Genomic DNA, 24,932 nt, shown 5'->3' with positions numbered 1-24,932 from the left:
GACTTACCCATGGATGAATACCCTGCCCATTCGGATCGGGTGTCCATGAGCGCGGCCGCCCATGGGTAGAATTGCCGGGTTGAAGCTCAACCCGTGAAGAATCGTCCCTCGGGCGGCACCAAAATCAGTTTTGAACGAAGACAAAGGTGGCACGTGAAGGCGACACGCTACGAAATTCCCATCGTCAGCGTTTCCCCAACCCGAGAAGAGAAGACCACACCACAGGGGTCGTCCCCCTCCAACCCCCAGGTGGCGCCACGGCTGTGGCAGCCGTGGGCGGCGCGTGAGCCCCCCTCTCGCACTGTCACTGTCCCGCACCCCTATCCCCTCAGACCGAACCTCGGGGCCCACCTCCCCTCGCACCCGACGCGCCCACCCTGTCAGAGAGACAGGTCACGCCTCGTAAACCCTCACTCTTCTCGTCCTTCCCGTGCGAACAGGAGACGTCTTGTTGACTCCTCTGCTCCGCTCTGCTCTCCCCCAAATCCCTCCTCTGCACTCCGCGCCTTCGCGGCGAAGCCACATAAAAAATTGCTTGAAAAACGGCAGGAAGAAAAGCGGGGCAAAAGCTCTTTCCCACCCCCCTCGCCGCGCGGAATCTGCCGGAGAGCAGCACTCTCGCGGCCTCTCCGGAGAGAGAGAGCTCGCCGCCGTCGTCGGGTTCGTTTGCTTTCTCCCCCTTTCTCTGCATGACGACTCGACGCTTCTAGTTCCAGCGGAGTAGGGGAGGAAGGAAGCGTTTTTTTTTTCTTCTGACGGGTTAATTTCGCGTGATTTCTGGGATTCACAATGCGCGGCGAGGGGCTCGGAATCAGCGGCGGCCGGGCGGAGATGTTTTTTTGGTAGTACAGCCGGTAGCATTTGCGTCGCGGGAGGGGCAGATTTCCTGCCCCTTGGCGAGCGTTTTCCTTCCAAGTATCAGCACGGGGGATTGAGATTCGGGCCGGCTTGCCTAAAAATAGAAGATTCGGGCCCCGGGGGAGCCGATTCCGTGCTGTTTTATCGGTAAATTTCCCGTCCACTTCTCTCCTGGGGTTTACGGGATGCTCCGGTAGCCTGTTCAGCCGCCGCCGCCAAATCTCGGTATGTGCGAAGCTCTGCGTGAAGGCATGTCTAGATGGCGGCGAATTGTCTCCTCTTTGTTTCTGTTTTCCATATTTCATACAGCGGTCGTCCGCTTGGTTGTAACAGTTATATTATTCTACTATCTATGTACAGTACCGGAGCTTGGTTAGGGTCAACAGGGGCCAACTATTTTTTTCTTCTGCATATTAACACTTAATAGTGACCACTATATTGGTCAAATTTGGACATGATACCCTAAATTAGCCCCCCCTCAGCTCTCCCTAAGTTTCATTTAGCCCCATCTTAATTCCTGCTGAAGCTCCGCCACTGTCTATGTATTAGCTGTTCGATTGAACGTGATTTGCTAATGCTGTGGATGCTGTGTGCAGGGTTAAAAGATGTCTGATCAGGAGAGGGATGATATCCCAATGCTGTTAAGAAATATTGAACTACCAAGATTTCCCAGAAGTACATCTATGTGTATGCCGGTCAGGGACGAGGATTATGAAGAAGACACTTACGTGCCCCATACCGGTCCTCTGTCCAGTCAGCCACCGAGCCAGGTTGCAGCAGCGGGCAACCCGTTTGTTGTTAGCAGGCACACACCGGATAATAGGCCGCCGCGACATCCGCAGGTAAAACAACCCAGCAAGCCGCAAGCCGTCATGCCAGAAGACGCTGGAGGAAACAGGTGGTCTCATGGTGGAGATATCCCAAAGAATGAACATTTGATGATGTCTGGACCTTTGGGACAATGTGATAATCCCGACTGTGTCCATTGCCCTCCTGTGTGCAAAAACAAGAGGCATTTCCAACGAGCTTCAAATCCTTTTGACAATAAGGTGGTTTTACTTGCTGTGCTACTTACGTGATTCACTTTATACTTAGATCGGTGCATTAGTTTTTATGGTAAAACAAACAACCTCAGCCTAGTACTGTAATCACCAACATCTCATTTCTGACAAATAACTGAGATCATAGAAGTTTAATACGCCTGATGTTATGGTATAGTTCTTAGCTTGTTTGTCGATCTTAAAACAGTTGTTGAAATAGTAGTTCTTAAAACTCTTACAGCTTTTGACTGGTACTAATCATCAAGTATAAAACAATGGTTGAAATAGTTCTTAAAACTCTTACAGTTTAATACGTCTGATGTTATGGTATAGTTCTTAGCTTGTTTGTCTAGCTAGATCTTTTTAAACAATGGTTGAAACAGTTCTTAGAACTCTTACAGCTTTTGACTGGTACTAATGTGGGTTTCTCCTCTTTTGAAGCTTCATAATATTCTCTATAATCACCATCGTGGTTGGAAGAAGAGCATTGAGCGTTTCCTTTCGTACATTCCGATTATGAACCCACATGCGAAGGTTGTTCAACAATGGAATCAATTCTTTGTGATATCATGCCTGGTTGCCATCTTCATCGACCCCCTGTTTTTCTTCCTGTTGTCAGTAGAGAAGGTAACATTTTACAAATTTGCCAGCTACCAACTTCAGTCTTTCTACACGTCGTCTTGGAGAATTGACACATTCTCCAATGTACACCCTTTTCTGAGAAAATGGTAGGAGCCCTGCCTTTGCATTATGTGAATGCAAGTTCTTTGAAGCACTGTATGCCTCTGCAAAGAGTTAGGTGCACCAATATACTACCTCTGTAAACGTTTATAAGACCTTTTAGGTCACTACTTCAGTAATAACATCTGTACATTTTCTACTTGCCTACTAGTAAACATTATTGAAAGATAAGTCCAGTAATAACATCTGCACCACTTTAAAGAAAATCAAAGATATTTTACCTCTGGCTTTGCATCATAGATGCATGCAGCCTATGTTTATTACAGCAAACTTCAAGAGTGTCAAACAAGAAAAGTATGACATGCCAAACTCACATGGCAAATCAAAACACTTGTGTATATTAGGCATTAGCAGCCAAAGTTTAAAAAGGCTGAATCTTCACATCATAAAATATCACATAAACAAGAATGGAGTACTATAAAAATGATTAATACATTAGATAGGTTTTGTTAGATGTGTACATCTGTCTGCTGGTGCTATTTTGTAAAGCTCAGTTGTGGTGCCTTGTTAATTTCTAAACTTGTAATTATTTTGCTGCGGGTGATGCTGTGACGTTTCTGGACATGTGTTGTTTGATGGTATTACTCCATACTTTCACCTCAGAGAGTTGATATCTATTGTGGTGATAGCGGTAGGAGCAAGAAGGTTTCATAACGTTTTTCAGGGAGCACTCACCCTCAAAAGTCATTACTGTAGACACATTAAGTCAGTTGTCTTAAGGATTTGCAATATGAAGATATGTTGGGACTAGTCAATATTAGCTTTTCTTGCTGTTGTAATTCTGATCAAAACAGACGGCACTTGTGATTTTCCTTTTGGGTTCAATGCAGGATAAGAAATGCATAGTATTCAACTGGAAGTTGGCGACAGGACTTGCCGTTGTGAGAAGTGTTTCTGATGCTATTTATTTTCTGCACATGCTTCTTCAGGCAAGTGGTTAATCGGTTGTTATATTCTATAATCTAGACAATGCTTCACATTTTACCAGCATGGATGAAGTAGGTACAAGATGTAATGATGCAAATGACATATTGTTAACTTAGTATGCATATTAAACTATCCTTGTACTGTTAAAAATAATAGCTTGTTGATTCTATTTCGAATGGTTTTTATTGTCTTGTTAATTCGTTTCACATACTACTAGTGTATATTAAATTTTAGACAAAATAGCTGACCAGCTCAAAAATTCTGCCATGAAAGAAATATCTTGTCAACATAAAAACTTGACCATCTTATTTGTTTTTTTTGAAACAGCCACCAGGGGGGAGAAATCCCTACCTGAATATGATCTCATTTCAAAAAGAGATTGATCCAGTTTATAAGGAACTGGATCAAAAACCTTAAGAGCCCAAGGGGCAAGCGTGCCTAGGCAGGAAAACAGGAAACACACACACACACACAAAACCAAGTACACAGTTACGACACACCGCAAGGAACAACTGTGTAGACCAACAGATGGATCTAGGTGACTGTAGAGATGCTGCACAGGTTATGACATAAGCACATACATGGAACACTGGCAACAGAGAGGAGACAATAGGGAGGTAAACTTCAAAATACACACATTAAAGCTCCAACAAGACGACACTCTAGCCATCGAAGGGTAGACCGCAGGTAGTCATGTCAAGTAGTTGTCCCATTACCAATTCCGTGCCATCCAGCACCCAAAGGAAGGCTGGTCATAGCCCAGGACAGAATTAGGATGGAGGCGGGAAGGCTCTGGCTCGACGAACAAGCACGAGGGAGAAGCGCCCTTTCGCCGCCGGAAGGGAGGAAGTGGCGAGAAAGGGCGAGGAAGAAGTGACATGATCATAGAGTTCCGCTAGTGAAAATATCTCCACTGGAGGGAGGTCATAGCCCAAGGTGAAGTGTAAATGAAGGGCACACACAACACGAGAGAGATGACAACAATGGTCACCCAAGGGCTGCATGGTGGGCACACAAAGGCCAATCCTGCAGCCGCGGCGTGGGATCCGGTGGTCGGAGAGCTCATAGGGTGGCAGCTGCGCTGGTCGAGGTCAGAGGGCTCGCCGTTCACCCAACGGGAGCCAGCAGGCGCTGACTGCTGCAATGTAGGCGGATCCATGGAAGGGGATGCAGGATGCAACTGTGAAAGATTGGATCTGAGGGGCAGTGAGGGGCTCTTGGTCGTGCGAGGAAGGAGTCTCGTCGTCGTCAGTCGCCGGCAGGCTTTGCCCTCCGTTGTGTGCTGGCGGCGGCGAGGAGAGTGATGGAGGATGGGGTGGCAGTGGCAGGCAAGTGGGGTTTCCGCCCGAGCCGCCTCAGAGAGATGCCCAGGGGGTTCGGCCAGACCGTGGCCAATCTTGTTCCCGTTGAAGTGTATATGTGGATTGCCTATCCCTTTCCATCAGTTCAGACTTTTGGTTGTGTTGGCTAGTGCATGAACCTTAACATGGTATCAAGGCCTAAGGTCTTGAGTTCAAATCCTGGCTTTTGCAATTTTATCCAAAATTTTCTGCTGCCCCCCCTCTGTGCCCACGTATAGGCCTCTTGAGCCTATTCACGTGTTGACTTCCAGTGTCGCACGTGACAGGGGTGTTGAAGTGTACATGTGGATTGCCTAGCCCTTTCCATCAGTTCAGACTTTTGGTTGCTTTGGCTAGTGCATGAAGCTTAACAGTTCCATGTATATGTGGGTTTTGTACAAAGACTTGAAGTTGAATTAGATCTGTTCCACTGATATTGGGCTTGTCTTTGAATTAGATCTGTTTCACATATGCCAATTTGTGAACATCAACCAAATATTCTGTCTAGTGGTAGTCTTTTGTTGAACAGAACTCATGGGGGAAATGGAGCTGCATTATTTGTTATAATAATTTTGAAGGTTCTACTTTATTCATGTGTGCTCTCTACTTCGATCTCAGTTGTGCTGCCAACAATTGTTATGTAGCTTCAAACTTATGTCATGATATTGATGAACATAATGATACTTCTCTTTCAGTTCAGACTGGCTTATGTAGCTCCAGAGTCGAGAGTAGTGGGAGCTGGAGATTTAGTTGACGAGCCAAAGAAAATAGCTGTTCATTATCTTCGTGGTTATTTTTTACTTGATTTCTTCGTTGTGCTTCCACTCCCTCAGGTGACTAAGACTTTCTACATTGATACCAGTCGTTTTAGATATCGAGCTTCCTCATCTCATTCCTAACAAGGACCACTTGTTATTTGTGCCAAAATATTTGTTCTAAGCCACACTCAGAATACATGTATAATGTATTGCATATTTTGACTTGCTTTGGTTGCGCACGTTAGTCAACAGGAGTAGTTTCAAACATATTTAGGCGAACCAGAAACTGCAGAGTTCATATATAATTTGGCATAACAGTGATTATAAGAAGGCAAAATGAAGGTCATGCTTACATAGGATCAACACATTTTAGCTCAGCTGATAATATATATTCTTAATAAATTTGCATGCATGCAATTTTCCTTTCTATGCAGCAACTGTTCTGATCTTTTTTCTAGATGGATGAATGGTTCTCATCTGCTTACTGTTCCAGTTACTCGTATAAACCAGGGAGGATTGCTCTCTTTTTCAAGTTCGTGACCAAAATAGACATATCATTGAAAGAACTTGACTTCCTTTGAACTTCCTTGCTATGTTTGTGCCATGTACTAAGTGCTAAGTTTTTTCTTTGTTGCTTGATCAAGGTGATTATATTGGCGATTATCCCTAGATCTTTTGGCTTATCAACAACAGCAGATGATGCCAAGAATTATTTGCGTGTCATTATTCTTCTTCAATATGTCCCCCGCATCATCAGATTTGTACCATTGCTCGGTGGTCGTCAGTCTGCCACTGGATTCATATTTGAGTCAGCATGGGCTAATTTTGTGATTAATCTTCTAATGTTTGTTTTGGCGGGTCATGTCGTCGGTTCATGTTGGTACCTTTTTGGATTACAGGTCCGTTCATTTTTTATTGCAATTTACAGAACTATAAAGTTAACTTCCTCAGTTGTATTTTACTAGTGCTAGAATATTACTCTCCGCCGGCATTGTTATAGAGAGTGGTCCTGGAGACACGTCCAGTTGCATTTAGTTCTAACATTTTTTGAGAAAAATATGTGCTCTGACTTAACTGCAACTAAAAGGAAAAATGTGATAGAAAGTTAAAAGCTGCCAGATACTGCTGCTTAATTTAATTTGTACTATGTCTCAGTTATGTATACTTCAGCAGTTATCCTTGATCATAAGTTATTCAATTTGCATAGTCAGTGCTTAACACCTGATGCCTATAAAATACTTCTGTTTCATATTTTGTCACAGAGGGTTAACCAATGCCTGCAAAATGCTTGTTCTGCGTCAAACATTTCATCATGTAAGGTTTTCCGAGACTGTGGACTCAACTTTGGTATTGGGGGGCAGAATGAGCAAATTAGTCAGCAATGGTCTAATGAGCCAGCCTCAACAGCTTGTTTTGACATCGGGAATGATACTAATTTCCAGTATGGGATTTATCAGCAAGCTGTTCTGCTGGCTACGAAACACAGTGCTGTTACACGCTATGTATATTCATTATTTTGGGGTTTTCAGGTATTTTACATCTATTGCCCGTGTTCTTCTATTTCACTTAGGTATCTCTTTTGTTGTACTTGACATGTGGTGAATAGACTTTTTCCACAACATTCTTGCTTATTTTTACCTTTTCTTATCTCTGTACTGAATCTACTTACCAGTGATGTTCCCATCGCTTATTTTTACCTTTTCTTATCTCTGTACTGAATCTACTTACCAGTGATGTTCCCATCTATTTGTACATGTTTTAATTTAGAGAATTTAAGTTTATTCTTGCTGACATCTATTTTTTAATGTAAATGGTTCCATTTCAGCAAATCAGTACTTTGGCTGGAAATCTTATCCCAAGTTACTTCGAAGGGGAAGTCCTCTTCACTATGGCTATTGTTGGTTTGGGACTGTTGCTTTTTGCACTACTCATCGGGAACATGCAAAATTTTCTCCAAGCTCTTGGAAGCCGGTATGGGGTTATTAGTGCTAGCTTATTTATCATGCTGTATGATCCACCTTGCTATCAATGAGCTCACACTACCTTCCCATGGAAACCTTATGCTAATTATTCATTACTGACATGAGATGAACCCTTACTTATTATGCATGCTTATGTATCTCAATTAGAACAATTCAGTCAATTTTTATCATTTGTAGCAATATGAATCTTGATGTGGTGTATCAAGTTTTCCTTGTCTTTTTGTAGGAAACTAGAGATGCAACTTAGACGGCGTGATGTTGAGCAGTGGATGAGCCATAGACGACTGCCTGAAGATTTGAGAAGGTTTTACCTTGTGACTTGTAAACAAATATTATTGTTTTACATATTTCATGGTCTTGTACAATTGGTACTGGAAAGAAGTTTTATAGTTTTGACATGTTGCTAATCTACTTTGCTTGTGATGCTTCATGAACTTGTTCTCCGTTATTTGTGCTGTTTCTACAGTTCGTATAGAAATAACAGTTTGCCAAATAGTGGTGTAGTCAAAATCTCATGTTTCATGAAGAACTATCTTAAAACTTCATGAAAAGCTATCTTAATTTGTTTCATTGGGACAACAAATGTGTATTGTATTTCGAGAACAAGCTTTAAAAGAAGAGGAATTCCAGTATTTACCCTCTACTTTGACACGACTTTTAAGTTTAGCAGATTTTCATCTGAATTATCTCACTTAGTGGAAGTTCTTTTGGTTCTTACCCCTTTTAAATTTTCAAGAGCGATCCAACAGTTGCGTCCCAGCCGTCGGGTACGCGTAACATGCCAGGTCGTGGTTTTCCTTCTGGTTTTTTTCCTGCACACTAACAGGTCGAATGGCTTTGCACGGCTTTTTTCTCAATGTCGTCAGGTGTACATACATGCCCATCTTGCAGTTGGTTTAGCTAAACAGCTGCATGCGGGTGCGTGAGACGGATATGGCTTAGGGACACGAACCGGTTCAGATGCAAGGAGGAAACCACGACATGGCTCGTAATGTGTGCCTGATGACCGGACGCACCTAGCAGATCGCTCTCAAAATTTTAAATGGGGTAAAAATTGGCACAACTTCCACTAAATGGGTAAAAACAGGCAAAATTTTCGCTAAATGGGTAATCCAGATGGAAAACAGTTAAATTGGGTATTTAGCATAAAAGGTCAAAATAGGAGGTGAAAGCTGGAATTCACTCTTAAAAGACATAAAACAATGATTTAATGCACTAAATTCTCACACAAGTAGTTAACCTCCATACTCGTAACATGTGCCATCTCATGGCAATGTCAATAAAGACCTGAATTGTGGTTTGAAAATTTTCTTCATGTTATTTTTGAGTTTAGTTTTACGCTTCAAAGATAGTAACCGATGGAGGTTTCTAAATGTGCAGGAGGGTTAGACATGCAGAAAGGTTCACCTGGGCGGCCACTCAAGGAGTAAATGAAGAGGAACTCTTAAGCAATTTACCAGAAGATATTCAAAGGGACATACGTCGACATTTCTTTAGATTCCTTAATAGGGTATGCAATAAGTTGGATGCATTACTCTTTAATACGTTATATTTCAGTCAGCACGGTGAGGATAGAGAATGAATTAAACATTAAAATCTTAAGAAAAAGAGATTAAAGGGTGATCCCAATATAAACGGCTAGAGATCTCAGCAATCTTTTTCCATCGAAAAAGTGGCATGTATTTGATCTGTTCAGTTTGCAGGTTCACCTTAGTATCTATGCCTGTAGTAATGACCTCTCCTCTCATTTCTTTGGAATCCCTGAGTGTAATTGTTCTGCAGGTTCGATTGTTCACCTTGATGGATTGGCCAATCTTGGATGCTATCTGTGACAAATTAAGACAAAACTTATATATCAGTGGAAGTGACATTCTTTATCAAGGTGGCCCTGTTGACAAAATGATCTTCATAGTGAGAGGCAAGCTAGAAAGCATCAGTGCAGATGGAAGCAGGGCTCCGTTACAAGATGGAGATGTATGTGGAGAGGAACTCCTCACATGGTACTTGGAACACTCTTCAACGAATAAAGGTCTGCAATATCTGGCTTGCCTGCTTGTTATACTCCATATATAGTTCATAATTGTAGCATCACATGTACTGCTACTGTTTCAGATGGCGGGAGAAGTAGATTTCATGGTATGCGTTTGGTTGCTATACGTACTGTGCGATGCTTAACGAATGTTGAAGCTTTTGTACTTCGAGCAAGTGATCTCGAACAAGTTACTGGACAATTTGCACGGTTCTTGCGCAATCCAAGAGTGCAGGGGGCTATCAGGTAGCCACTTGCTTGTCTGGTTTATCATATTGATCATCATATTCATGTTTATCAAATAAAGTTAAGTTCGGCAGGAATTGTAGGATGCTGAAGCTGTTGTCGATTAATTTTAGCAGTGGGAAAATATGAGTAACTTTACTAGTGCCATGTTATGTATCGTGGTGATTAAGAATTTGAGATTACCAGCTGAAAATTCTTGCATAATAACAACTATTATGTATGGTACTCAAGTGATCTCTGTGTTACTACTCCGTTGGCTGATGCTTGAGACTAAGTGCTGCAAATGTGTTGGACAGGTATGAATCACCCTACTGGAGGACCATCGCTGCAGCGCGCATCCAAGTCGCATGGAGGTATCGTAAGAGACGACTAAAGCGAGCTGAAAGATCAAGGCCAAGCGAAGAACCCGATCGTATACTGGGTACATGTTCTCAGTATGCTTTTCAGCCTGGACAGAGGGGGTGATAGTCTGCCTAAGTATTTGTCTTTTTAGAGATTTCAACAAGTGATTACATACGGAGCAAAATGAGTGAATCTACACTCTAAAATATGTCTATATACATCCGTATGTGGTATCTATTTGAAATCTCTAAAAAGACAAATATTTAGGAACGGAGGAAGTATTGGTTAACAGTTCTACATCTCCAACCTCTAGAAATCCTGAAATCCGCGGGACACAACTCTTTGGTTCTCTGATCTTGTACTTACAAATGTGTGAAACTAATCTCCTTGTATAGATATAATATGGCTTATGTATGGTTTGAGGGTCGACTTTTGATCATGAAGTCATCCTATGACTCTTCATGTGCAAAGCAGAATTGTATGGATTGGTGCGAGAGACGAGGGTCCTTGGTCAACGGAAGTGAAGAGACACGGTACGTGTTCTTCGGAAGCTCGCACCATCGCGCAGGCTAACCTCATTGGCGCACACATGTATAGCTCCCGTATTATCACTGTAATGACTTCCACTTGTACACCGCAATGATCCGCGTGCATGGCTGAAGAGTTAAGTGAAGTCCACTTCATCATAGATGGATCAACCTGTGGTTGGATGGTTAAGATGATGGTTATGTAGTTAGCCCATTGGGAATTAAAGTGTCCTATAGCAGTGACTTTGTTAATCTTAAGATTTGCGTTCATAGAAACTAGTGTATGCGCGCATGCAAATATTTGGGGGTGTCTGTATTGTGTTTATAAAAGAAGAGTTTAACATCACCGAAGTATTGCAACCCTGAACGAAGTTGAAAACCGTCTAAAGTACTACCCACTCTTTTAAGTTTTTAACCAAACCAGATTGATAGTTTCGGATCGATTTGTCGCCTCTCTGGCACATTGAGTCACCAACCTATCAGCAAATCTCCGTCGCTTCACGGTTCCATTTCCAGGATAGATACAAACTGTTGGGTTGCACGGTGCCTACAAGTGCACTGGAAAAGGGTTGCGAGGAGCTTCTTTTGCACACACCAGCGCACGCCATTGATTCTCGAAGAAGCTTGTCTTTTTTCCAGTGATGAGCATACATACGAAAACTGGGATGCTCTGCTTCGCTGCCGAATCAAGGAAGGATTGAACCAAACCCTTTGCTGTTACAACTGCCCATAGCCATAGGAGGAATCCTTCCCTGGTCTATGAATGGATAGACGCATTCTAAACTTAGTTTCTTATATTCGCTATGTTTATAGAGAGGAGTAACATGTACACAAGTTCTTGTTGCTCAACAGAAGCAATTTACAATAAATAACATATATGTTTTTTTGACAATAAATAACATATATGTTTTAATGTTCTACTCCCGCACAAAATTTGTTCAGAAGTAACATTCGATGCACCCGCAAAAGAAAAAAGGAATCAGCACTCTGAAATAGCTCATTTTTCGAAGCATTTTAGGGTGTATTTTTTTACCCAAAGCATCACGAATGTGATCTCTTCAGGAAATTTTGCACGTAGGAAGAACATTCAAGAATGTTTGTCTACAAAACAATTTGGGATTTCAGCACTATATAGTTCTGCAACAGTTACATTAGTGGCACCATTTAAAATAATGGCCAATATATCAGTTGACATACAAAACAAGTTACTCTAATGATTTTCACCGGCAAATATACCAAGATATATACGCATAGTCTTTAATTGGGATTTCTTCCCGGATCTCTATTTGGAATTGCAGGTTCCTCGGTGGGACCGCGCCACATTAAGTAGTTGACGATCGGGGTCCTTGCATGGACGTTATGGCCGATTCGCAATAAGCTTGTTATCGAGCATTCCCCTCTTCGGCTCCCTACTGATGCTATTTACACACTATGTGGTTACTTGCAGCTTCGGAAGCCGCTTAGCCGCGACACGGACCGGGACGGCATTGACGCTATCACGACAGGTCTCAGATCCTTGGCTCTCCATTTGTTGCCGCCGCTTCCCCCGCCACCACTAGAGCCGGACTAGCTCCATGCTCGCCTTTGTCTCTGAGGCTGCGGCTGCCTTTATTTATTTAGTTAGGGCTTGCTGAGTTGGTGCCCTCAGAGGAACCCATTTGTGTGTTACCTTGTTGTATCATGCGTTGTGTCGTGTTGGATCTGCTATGGTACTTGGTTGTATTGTGGTGGTTTACTTTATCTATAAAGCGGGACGCAAATCTTTTTCGGTATTGTTTTTTCTTCTTCTTTCAGCTGACCTCTGATTTTTTACTTACATGGAACCATATATACCGACGTAAAGTGCACACTCCTTTTTTTCCTTTTTGTTTTTGAGATGCATTAACCTGCTTAGAAATTAAGGTTTCACGCAGAGAACTCACGTTGATTTATGTGCTGTTATGCTTCTATCACCTTATTTTTTGTATCTATGTGTACTATATTTAAGGAAAACTATTGGATTGTTCTATGGTCTGCGGTTAAAAAAACCTTATTTTTTGTATATAAATTGTTGGTAGTAGAGAATCACAACGGAAGAAGACCGCTGGTTCGTTAGACTAGAAAATAAAAGAGCTTGGTTCGGGAAGTTGTTGTATTGAAGACAGAGAGCCAAGTCCACTTTAAATTGTGGAATTGTGAAGTTTAATTTAAGTTAAAGAACTGTCCTCGTGAAACTTAATTTGAGTTACAGAACTAAATTTGTGAAATTTAAATTTTGTACAACTGCGAAGTTATTTTGAGAGACGCCGTAACTATAGCAGTGAGACGAGACCACAGCCAAAAGTCTTTTCAGTACAATTTTACATTGTTATCTCATTACTTGTTATTTGGTTTAAGCTTCCAACGCCCAATGTTAATGAACCGGATTATTTCTAAATCACACAAGACTTCGTTATACTGTACTTATATTAGACAAAGGAAGAATTATAGGATTGCTTCATCGCAGTCATAACCAGTACCAGCCGTAACAAGGCGATGCGACCAATTACAAGAGTATCTTAATTCCAGCAAGAAATTTATTGTATGCAAGTAAAATAAGTACTAGTAGTAATTAATAAGATGCACACGCACTGTCATGTCAGACATCACATCACATCAACCCTCATCATCAACCTCCGATTCCATGCATATGCATGCAGCCTCTCGGTTGATCACTCCAATCAGCCGTGCTTTGCTTCGGCCTTGCCGCCGCGGCGGCTCCGGTAAGTGGCGCACTCCCCCACACAGATCGCAGCTTCTTCGGTAGTAATAGCATCTAGCAAAACGCAGAGACGAGAAAGGATCAGAGACGGGCGTGGGAGATGAATTAATCAATTTAATCCGGCGAGACGACGCGAGCGCGCCAACTAACTACTCACCGTCGCCGGTGGCCGCCGTGTCGCAGACCGAGGCCTGATGACAGAACCTCCGGCATCCGGCGTCGTGGTCGTTCTGGCCGGTGCACCCCAAGTAGCAGGCAATCTTGCAGACCACCCGGTTGCTTTTGAGCCTGCACGCCGTGTAGCACTTGCGGTAGCACCGGCAGAACCCCGACATGTCCTCGGCCACCGACTGCTGCTGGACCGATAGCAGAATGACGAGCACGCAGACGGAAGCAGCCACCAACCTCTTCTTCCCCCCCTCCATCATGAGCAGCTCTCGGTGAAGTGAACCTTGTAAAAAGAAGTACTGGATGGAAAGGTTGGAAGTGTATGCTCTGGAGTGAGGAGCAGGGATGTGTGCGTGTTTAAATAGGGCCAAGAGCCTTACAGGAGCAGCGTGGCTGATATTAGAGACGTCTCGTTGGGTCTCGCTTTCCGCTGACTCCTTGGGCCCGTCTATAGCTCGCTTATAGCGAGATACATCTTTTTCTTTTGAAAAACACATGTAACGGACATGGAGTATTTGATCCTGAGCTCATATGCTCCTGCATAAACAGTAAAATTGAAAAAATAGTAATTTTTTTTAAAAAATCTGATTTTTCTTGTGATGAACATTGATGAATTTTCTAACTGCGTGCAAAATTTCCAGTTGAAATGACATTCCTGGAGGTCCGGGAAAAAAATTAAAATCGATGGTCCAAAAAGACTATTGTTGGAAGCATTTTGGAGCATCTATTTTGTTATTTTTGCCCAGACCTCCACGAATGTCATTTCGACCTGAAATTTTGCACGCAGTTAGAACATTCATCACAAAAAAATCAGTTTTTTTTTGATTTTTTTACTATTTTTTTGATTTACTATTCATGCAGGAGTATATGAGCTCGGGATCAAAAGAGCACTTTCGACATGTAACTCTATTCATACTCAAAACAATTACAGATACTTTGGATCTAAAATTCAAGAAAATACAAAGTAACTCTTATTACTAAGAAATACAATGAAATCTCTTGTAAACACCTTCTTTGTGGTATCAATCTCTGCTCGAAGAAATACTCCAAAGACTTCAGTAAAGGAGCTATAATTGGACTCGAGCAACGATGTTGTCACTCTTTCATCCACACGAACATTACCAATAATGATTTTTAAAAGTGCCTTGAGTCGCCCATCTAAAAAGATAGGAAGCCTTGATCGATGAACGTACTTGGGTCAGGGATGATCCCTTAGAAGTGTAGACCGTCTAATCACTATATCTTCACAATGGCGTCGATGAAAGATTTCATCTCCACAAAGAATCGAACCAACAAAAAAGTTTGACACAACAACATAAACTCATCAGATTCGAATAACTGGATCTGCGAGGACAGAAAACTCTCTAACCTCATGGCACCGTCAAAAGAACGAGAGACAAATTTATTCTCACAAAAATATAATGATCACTAGACGTTGACGAAGAGCATAGAGGTCTTAATGATTACTAGACGTTGACGAAGACAAAGGGAATTTTGCACGAGGGAGTTCGTCAAGGGATTAGGCGTGGGAAATAGAATTTCACTCCCATTCCGTTGTTTGATATATGATGAGAATTAGTTTGGAATAAAGGTCTGCCCATGAATTAATAGGGTCCCCATGGAAAGAAATTGGTGGGAATTGGCACCCTCAACTCTCATTCCCCTTCCTACTTAAACTTCCATTCCCTCTAAACAATCATTGGACTTTTATTCTCCTTACCCCTCAACTCTCATTCCCCATCTTCAATTCCCATGAAACAAACATGTTGTTAGTGCCAAGATGGCGGTCGGAGGCGAGGGGGCCTAAATTTCTCATATGGTGGCGGCGACGGTGGCACAAGAAACCCTCAGAGAAGTCTATAGCGAGATAGATTGCCGCCTCGCCTAAAGTGGTGTGGTCATGGGCCGACCTTGTAAATTATTGGTTCGATTCTTTTTCCGTTCGTCTCATTTCTTACCTTTTGTTATATTTTTAAAAACTCTAAAATACATATATTTAACAATGAATTACTTTAGTTTTAAAAAATAAATTATTTTTCAGTGTTAAAAATTATTCATAGCATTCAAAAAATGTTCAACACTTATTTGATTTTTTAACATGTATTCAATTTTTTTTCAAAAACATGTGTTTCAGAAAAATGTTAATCATATATTTTAAAAAAGTCAAACATGTATCAAATAAATGTTTAATATGTATACAAAAATGTACAATATGTATGACAAAAATAAGACAGCAAAACAGGTAGTTGAAAATAATGTTAATCATTGTGTTTGAAAAATGTTAAGGCTTGCATTAAAAAAATGCAAATCATATATTTATAAAAATGTAATCATGTATTTAAAATTTTGAATCATGCATTTTAAAATATATTAATCATATACTCCAAAATGATAAACATGCATAAGAAAAATGTTTCTTACATATACGAAAAATGTACAATCAAAATGAAAAATTTAGACATCAAAACATACATCTGGAAAAAAAATCACGTATTGGAAGTATGTTAAATATGTATAAGAAAAATGATTCTATTTATACGAGAAATGTACAATTTGTATGAAAACAGTACACATCATAGCGTATAGAATCCAAAAAAAAATGTTAATCATGTATTTGAACAATCTCAAATGGGTACAAAAAATGTTCCTAATGTATATAACAAATGTATAATCCGTATGAAAAAAATTAGACCTCAAAACATATATTATAAAAGATGTTAATTTTTTATTTGAAAAATAATAAACATGTATAAAAAATTCATGTTGTATTTGTATGGAAAGGGTAAAAAATCTAAAGAAAACCAGAAAGAAACAAAGAAAACCAAAGAGAAAAAGACAAAGAATAGAAAACCAGGAGAAACTGATGTAAAATAGTGGAACATAGTGAAAAAGAAAAAACCCAAAGAAAACAAGAAAGAAACAAAAACCGAAGCAAAAGAAAAGTAAATAGGAAAATGGGAAAGAGAAAAACCAAAGAAACTGATGCAAAACCAAGAAAATCGAAGAAAACAATTTTTCCACATATCCACCATCTGATATAGTAAACGGGTACTCATGGGGTAAAATACCCATGTTTGCAAATCATCTATTTGAGCAACATATAGTATAAGTGCATCTAGTGTCACCCCTAGTTGGTTTTGGAGTACGACGACAAACCTGGTTGAGGGACTAATGTGTTTGTTAGATTCACAGGAGAACACATGTAGAAGTTGAAGGAAATATGCCCTAGAGGCAATAATAAAGTTGTTATTTATATTTCCTTATATCATGATAAATGTTTATTATTCATGCTATACTTGTATTAACCAGAAACTTAGTACATGTGTGAATACATAGACAAAAGAGTGTCCCTAGTATGCCTCTACTTGACTAGCTCGTTAATCAAAGATGGTTAAGTTTCCTAGCCATAGACATGTTTTGTCATTTAATGAACATGATCACATCATTAGAGAATGATGTGATAGACATGACCCATCCATTAGTTTAGCATAATGATCATTTAGTTTTATCGCTATTGCTTTCTTCATGACTTATACATGTTCCTTTGACTATGAGATTATGCAACTCCCGAATACTGGAGGAACACCTTGTGTGCTATCAAACATCACAACGTAACTGAGTGATTATAAAGATGCTCTACAGGTGTCTCCGAAGGTGTTTGTTGGCTTGGCATAGATCAACATTAGGATTTGTCACTCCGTGTATCGGAGAGGTATCTCTGGGCCCTCTCGGTAATGCTCATAACTATAAGCCTTGCAAGCAATGTGACTAATGAGTTAGTTACGGGATGATGCATTACGGAACGAGTAAAGAGACTTGCCGGTAATGAGATTGAACTAGGTATGATGATACCGACGATCGAATCTCGGGCAAGTAACATACCGATGACAAAGGGAACAAGGTATGTTGTTATGCGATTTGACCGATAAATATCTTCGTAGAATATGCAGGAGCCAATATGAGCATCCAGGTTACGCTATTGGTTATTGTTCAGAGATGTGTCTCGGTCATGTCTACATAGTTCTCGAACCCATAGGGTCCGTACGCTTAACGTTCGATGACGATCTATATTATGAGTTATGTGATTTGATGACTGAAGTTTGTTCGAAGTCCCGGATGAGATCACGGACATGACGAGGAGTCTCAAAATGTTCGAGGGGTAAAGATTGATATATTGGAAGGTTATATTCGAACACCGGAATGGTTTGGGACATTTTGGATGAGTTTCGGAGTACCGGGGGTTACCGGAACCCCCCCGGGAAGTTAATGGGCCTTCATGGGCCTTAGTGGAGAAGAGATAGGGCCGGCCAAGAGGTGGCACACCCCCCCTTGCCAGTCCAAATTGGACAAGAGGTGGGTGCGGCGCCCCCCTTTCCCTCTCCTACTCCGCCTCTCTTTCCCCTTTGCTACTCTGGAAAAGCAAAGAGGAGGGGGGATCCTACTTGGACTAGGGAGTCCTAGTAGGACTCCCCACACCTGGCGCGCCCCCCTTGGGCTGGCCTCCTCCTCGCCTCCCCTCCTTTATATACGTGGGAGGGGGGCACCCCAAAGGGACACCAAGTCTTCTCTTAGCTGTGTGCGGTGCCCCCTCCACAGTTACACACCTCACTCATATCGTCGTAGTGCTTAGGCGAAGTCCTGCGCCGATAACTTCATCATCACCGTCGCCACGCTGTCGTGCTGACGAAACTCACCCTCGTCCTCAACTAGATCAAGAGCTCGAGGGACGTCATCGAGCTGAACGTGTGCTGAACGCGGAGGTGCCATACGTTCGGTGCTGGGATCGGTTGGATCGCGAAGACGTTCGACTACATCAACCACGTTACTAAACGCTTCCATTTTTGGTCTATGAGGGTACGTGGACACACTCTCCCCGCTCGTTGCTATGCTTCTCCTAGATAGATCTTGCGTGTTCGTAGGAATTTTTTTTGAAATACTATGTTCCCCAACAGTGGCATCCGTGCCAGGTCTATGCGTAGATGTTATATGCGCGAGTAGAACACAAAGAGTTGTGGGCGATAATAGTCATACTGCTTACCAGCAATGTCTTACTTTGATTCAACGGTATTGTTGGATGAAACAGCCGGGACCGACATTACATGACTGCATTCATGAGACTGGTTCTACCGACGTGCTTCGCACACAGGTGGCTAGCGGGTGTCTATTTCTCAAACTTTAGTTGAATCAAGTTTGACTACGCCCGGTCCTTGTTGAAGGTTAAAACATCACACTTGACGAAAAATCGTTGTGGTTTTGATGCGTACGTAAGAACAGTTTTTGCTAGAAGCCTGTAGCAGCCACGTAAAACTTGCAACAACAAAGTAGAGGACGTCTAACTTGTTTTTGCAAGGCATGTTGTGATGTGATATGGTCAAGACGTGATGAGATATAAATTTTTGTATGAGATGATCATGTTTTGTAAAAGTTATCGCAACTGGCAGGAGCCTTATGGTTGTCGCTTTATAGTATGAAATGCAATCACCATGTAATTTCTTTACTTTATCACTAAACGGTAGCGATAGTCGTAGAAGCAATAGTTGGCGAGACGACAACGATGCTACGATGGAGATCAAGGTGTCAAGCCGGTGACGATGGTGATCATGACGGTGCTTTGGAGATGGAGATCAAAGGCACAAGATGATGATGGCCATATCATATCACTTATTTTGATTGCATGTGATATTTATCCTTTATGCATCTTATTTTGCTTAGTACGACGGTAGCATTATAAGATGACCCCTCACTAAATTTCAAGGTACAAGTGTTCTCCCCGAGTATGCACCATTGCTACAGTTCGTCGTGCTGAGACACCACATGATGATCGGGTGTGATAAGCTCTACATTCACATACAATGGGTGCAAGCCAGTTTTGCACATGCAGAATACTCGGGTTAAACTTGATGAGCCTAGCATATGCAGATATGGCCTCGGAACACTAAGAGCGAAAGGCCGAACGTGAATCATATAGTAGATATGATCAACATAGTGATGTTCACCATTGAAAACTACTCCATCTCACGTGATGATCGAACATGGTTTAGTTGATATGGATCACGTGATCATTTAGATGACTAGAGGGATGTCTATCTAAGTGGGAGTTCTTAAGTAATATGATTAATTGAACTTTAATTTATCATGAACTTAGTACGTGATAGTATTTTGCATGTCTATGTTGTTGTAGATCAATGGACCGTGCTACCGTTCCCTTGAATTTTAATGCGTTCCTAGATAAAGCTAAGTTGAAAGACGATGGTAGCAATTACACGGACTGGGTCCGCAACTTGTGGATTATCCTCATTGCTGCACAGAAGAATTACATCCTGGAAGCACCGCTAGGTGCAAGACCCACTGCAGGAGCAACTCCGGACGTTATGAACATCTGGCATAGCAAAACTGATGACTACTCGATAGTTCAGTGTGCCATGCTTTACGGCTTAGAACCGGGACTTCAACGAAGTTTTGAACGTCATGGAGCATATGAGATGTTCCAGGAGTTGAAGTTAATATTTCAAGCAAATGTCCGGATTGAGAGATATGAAGTCTCCAATAAGTTCTATGGCTGCAAGATGGAGGAGAATAGTTCTGTCAGTGAACATATACTCAGAATGTCTGGGTACCACAACCACTTGACTCAACTGGGAGTTAATCTTCCTGATGATAGTGTCATTGACAGAGTTCTTCAATCATTGCCACCAAGCTACAAAAGCTTCATGATGAACTATAATATGCAAGGGATGGATAAGATAATTCCCGAGCTCCTCGCGATGCTAAAAGCTGCGGAGGTAGAAATCAAGAAGGAGCATCAAGTGTTGATGGTTAACAAGATCACTAGTTTCAAGAAAAAAGGCAAATGGAAGATGGGGAACTTCAAGAAGAACGGCAAGCAAGTTGCTGCTCAAGTGAAGAAGCCCAAGTCTGGACCTAAGCCTAAGACTGAGTGCTTCTACTGCAAAGGGACTGGTCACTGGAAGCGGAACTGCCCCAAGTATTTGGCGGATAAGAAGGGTGGCAAAGTGAAAGGTATATTTGATATACATGTTATTGATGTGTACCTTACTAATGCTCGTAGTAAAGCCTAGGTATTTGATATTGGTTCTGTTTCTCATATTTGCAACTCGAAATAGGGGCTATGGATTAAACAAAGATTGGCTAAGGACGAGGTGACGATGCGCGTGGAAAATGGTTCCAAAGTCGATGTGATCGCCGTCGGCATGCTACCTCTACATCTACCGTCGGGATTAGTTTTTGACCTAAATAATTGTTATTTGGTGCCAGCGTTGAGCATGAACATTATATCTGGATCTTGTTTGATGCGAGATGGTTATTCATTTAAATCAGAGAATAATGGTTGTCTATTTATATGAGTAATATCTTTTATGGTCATGCACCCTTGATGAGTGGTCTATTCTTGCTGAATCTTGATTGTAGTGATACACATATTCATAATATTGAAGCCAAAAGATGCAAGGTTAATAATGATAGTGCAACTTATTTGTGGCACTGCCGTTTAGGTCATATTGGTGTAAAGCGCATGAAGAAACTCCATGCTGATGGGCTTTTGGAATCACTTGATTATGAATCACTTGATACTTGTGAACCATGCCTCATGGGTAAGATGACCAAGACTCCGTTCTCCGGAACAATGGAGCGAGCAACAAACCTGTTGGAAATAATACATACTGATGTATGCGGTCCGATGAGTGTTGAGGCTCGCGGCGGGTATCGTTATTTTCTGACCTTCACAGATGATTTGAGCAGATATGGGTATATCTACTTGATGAAACATAAGTATGAAACATTTGAAAAGTTTAAAGAATTTCAGAGTGAAGTGGAAAATCATCGTAACAAGAAAATAAAATTTCTATGATATGATCATGGAGGAGAATATTTGAGTTATGAGTCTGGTCTTCATTTGAAACAATGCAGAATAGTTTCGCAGCTCACGCCACCTGGAACACCACAGTGTAATGGTGTGTCTGAACATCGTAACCACACTTTATTAGATATGGTGCGACCTATGATGTTTCTTATTGATCCACCGCTATCATTTTGGGGTTATGCTTTAGAGATGGCTGCATTCACGTTAAATAGGGCACCATCTAAATCCATTGAGATGATACCATATGAACTGTGGTTTGGAAGAAACCTAAGCTGTCGTTTCTTAAAGTTTGAGGCTGCGATGCTTATGTGAAAAAGCTTCAACCTGATAAGCTCGAACCCAAATTGGAGAAATGTTTCTTCATAGGATACCCAAAGGAGACACTTGGGTACACCTTCTATCACAGACCCTAAGGCAAGATATTCGTTGCTAAAAGTGAATCCTTCCTAGAGAAGGAGTTTCTCTCGAAAGAAGTGAGTGGGAGGAAAGTAGAACTTGATGAGGTAATTGTACCTTCTCCCGAATTGCAAAGTAGTTCATCACAGAAATTAGTTCCAGTGATTCCTACACCAATCAGTGAGGAAGCTAATGATGATGATCATGAAACTTCAGATCAAGTTACTACTGAACCTCGTAGGTCAACCAGAATACGATCCGCACCAGAATGGTACGGTAATCCTGTTCTGGAAGTCATGTTACTTGACCATGACGAACCTACGAACTATGAGGAAGTGATGATGAGCCCAGATTCCACGAAATGGCTTGAGGCCATGAAATCTAAGATGGGATCCATGTATGAGAACAAAGTGTGGACTTTGGTTGACTTGCCCAATGATCGGCAAGCCATCGAGAATAAATGGATCTTCAAGAAGAAGACTGACGCTGACGGTAATGTTACTATCTACAAAGCTCGACTTGTTGCGAAAGGTTTTTGACAAGTTCAAGGAGTTGACTACGATGAGACCTTCTCACCCGTAGCGATGCTTAAGTCTGTCCAAATCATGTTAGCAATTTGCTGCATTTTATGATTATGAAATTTGGCAAATGGATGTCAAAACTGCATTCCTTAATGGATTTCTTAAAGAAGAATTGTATATGATGCTACCAGAAGGTTTTGTCGATCCTAAAGGTGTTAACAAAGTGTGCAAGCTCCAGCGATCCATTTATGGACTGATGCAAGCCTCTCGGAGTTAGAATATATGCTTTGATAGTGTGATCAAAGCATATGGTTTTATACAGACTTTTGGAGAAGCCTATATTTACAATAAAGTGAGTGGGAGCTCTGTAGCATTTCTAATATTATATGTAGATGACATATTGTTGATTCGAAATGATACAGAATTTCTGGATAGCATAAAAGGATACTTGAATAAGAATTTTTCAATCAAAGACCTCGGTGAAGCTGCTTATATATTGGGCATCAAGATCTATAGAGATATATCAAGACGCTTAATTGGACTTTCACAAAGCACATACCTTGACAAAATTTTGAAGAAGTTCAAAATGGATCAGTCAAAGAAAGGGTTCTTGTCTGTGTTACAAGTTGTGAAGTTGAGTGAGACTCAATGCCCGACCACTGCAGAAGATAGAGAGAAAATGAAAGTCATTCCCTATGCTTCAGCCATAAGGTTCTATCATGTATGCAATGCTATGTACCAGACCTGATGTGTGCCTTGATATACGTATAGTAGGGAGGTACCAAAGTAATCCAGGAGTGGATCACTAGAAAGCGGTCAAGAACATCCTGAAATACCTGAAAAGGACTAAGGATATGTTTCTCATTTATGGAGGTGACAAAGAGCTCATCATAAATGGTTACGTCGATGCAAGCTTTGACACTGATCCGGATGACTCTAAGTCGCAAACCGGATACGTATTTATATTGAATGGTGGAGCTATCAGTTGGTGCAGTTCCAAGCAGAGCATGGTGGCGGGATCTATGTGTGAAGCGGAGTACATAGCTGCTTCAGAAGCAACAAATGAAGGAGTCTAGATGAAGGAGTTCATATTCGATCTAGGTGTTATACCTAGTGCATCGGGTCCAATGAAAATCTTTTGTGACAATACCGGAGGAATTGCCTTGGCGAAGGAATCCAGATTTCACACGAGAACCAAGCACATCAAGAGACGCTTTAATTCCACCCGCGATCTAGTCAAGGAGGGAGACATAGAAGTTTGCAAAATACATATGGATCCGAATGTTGCAGACCCATTGTCGGTGTCAAAACCGGCGGATCTCGGGTAGGGGGTCCCGAACTATGCGTCTAGGCGGATGGTAACAGGAGACAAGGGACACGATGTTTTACCCAGGTTTGGTCCCTCTTGATGGAGGTAAAACCCTACGTCCTGCTTGATTAATATTGATATTGTGGATGTTTACAAGAGTGGATCTACCACGAGATCAAGGAGGCTAAACCCTAGAAGCTAGCCTATGGTATGATTGTAATGGTTGTTGTCGTTGTCCTACGGACTAGAGCCATCCGGTTTATATAGACACTGTAGAGGGCTAGGGTTACATAGAGTCGGTTACAATGATAGGAGATCTACATATCCGTATCGCCAAGCTTGCCTTCCACGCCAAGGAAAGTCCCATCCGGACACGGGGCGAAGTCTTCAATCTTGTATCTTCATAGTCTTGGAGTCCGGTCGATGATGATAGTCCGGCTGATGATAGTTCGGCTGATGATGGTAGTCCGGCTATCCGGACACCCCCTAATCCAGGACTCCCTCAGTAGCCCCTGAACCAGGCTTCAATGACGATAAGTCCGGCGCGTATATTGCTTGGCATTGCAAGGCGGGTTCCTCCTCCGAATGATAGAAGATTGTGAACACCAGGATAGTGTCCGGCTCTGCAAAATAAATTCCACATTCCACCGTAGAGAGAATAATATATACACAAGTTCAATCTGCTGACGTTTTTTGCGGCATGACGTCACGCCACTACCAAGCCATTACTTGAATCGTTTTTTACTCTACCACCTCAGCGCATTTAGCGAAGCGGTTTCCTTGGCACGTCTTGTCGAAGCAGAGATCGTGTTCCCCCTTAATCCGGGATTCTCATCAATACGGACGTGGGTAACCCAACCGCGCCCGTCGCCACGCCCCCTCTATCGAAGGCGAGTCCCAAACGGTCACGGAGACGGCTCTTGGTATTCTCCCTCTTTATAACGGGACCAAGGCTCGTTTCTTTTCTTCAATCCTCCATCGAATCCTCTCCCCGCTCCAAGTTCCAGCACCTAGAGCTCCAGATTCGAGCGCTTCGGACCTTCAACGATGTCCGGTTCCGACCTCCAGGGCCGGTGGATGCCCTCCTCCGTCACGGAGGAGGACGTGCTAAAGCTGCGGGAGGCCAAGT

At 41.9% G+C, this 24,932-nt stretch overlaps 1 protein-coding gene across 1 annotated transcript; it reads left to right on the top strand.

The window, feature by feature from the left end:
- Nucleotides 1–420: 420 nt before the first annotated feature.
- On the top strand, nucleotides 421–10,706 carry LOC123138378 (probable cyclic nucleotide-gated ion channel 20, chloroplastic). The gene is made up of 13 exons (XM_044558344.1): nucleotides 421–660; nucleotides 1,455–1,907; nucleotides 2,340–2,525; nucleotides 3,470–3,568; nucleotides 5,602–5,739; nucleotides 6,309–6,563; nucleotides 6,927–7,193; nucleotides 7,490–7,635; nucleotides 7,873–7,950; nucleotides 9,027–9,156; nucleotides 9,429–9,675; nucleotides 9,759–9,921; nucleotides 10,218–10,706. The coding sequence occupies exons 2-13, from the start codon at nucleotides 1,464–1,466 to the stop codon at nucleotides 10,384–10,386; spliced, it is 2,322 nt and encodes a 773-aa protein (XP_044414279.1). The 5' UTR covers nucleotides 421–660; nucleotides 1,455–1,463; the 3' UTR covers nucleotides 10,387–10,706.
- Nucleotides 10,707–24,932: the final 14,226 nt, after the last annotated feature.

This window comes from Triticum aestivum, chromosome 6B (genome assembly GCF_018294505.1).
Source record: "Triticum aestivum cultivar Chinese Spring chromosome 6B, IWGSC CS RefSeq v2.1, whole genome shotgun sequence".
NCBI classification, from domain to species: Eukaryota; Viridiplantae; Streptophyta; class Magnoliopsida; order Poales; family Poaceae; genus Triticum; species Triticum aestivum.
Note: the sequence above shows the minus strand (reverse complement) of the source record. Positions and strands in the feature narration are given on the sequence as shown.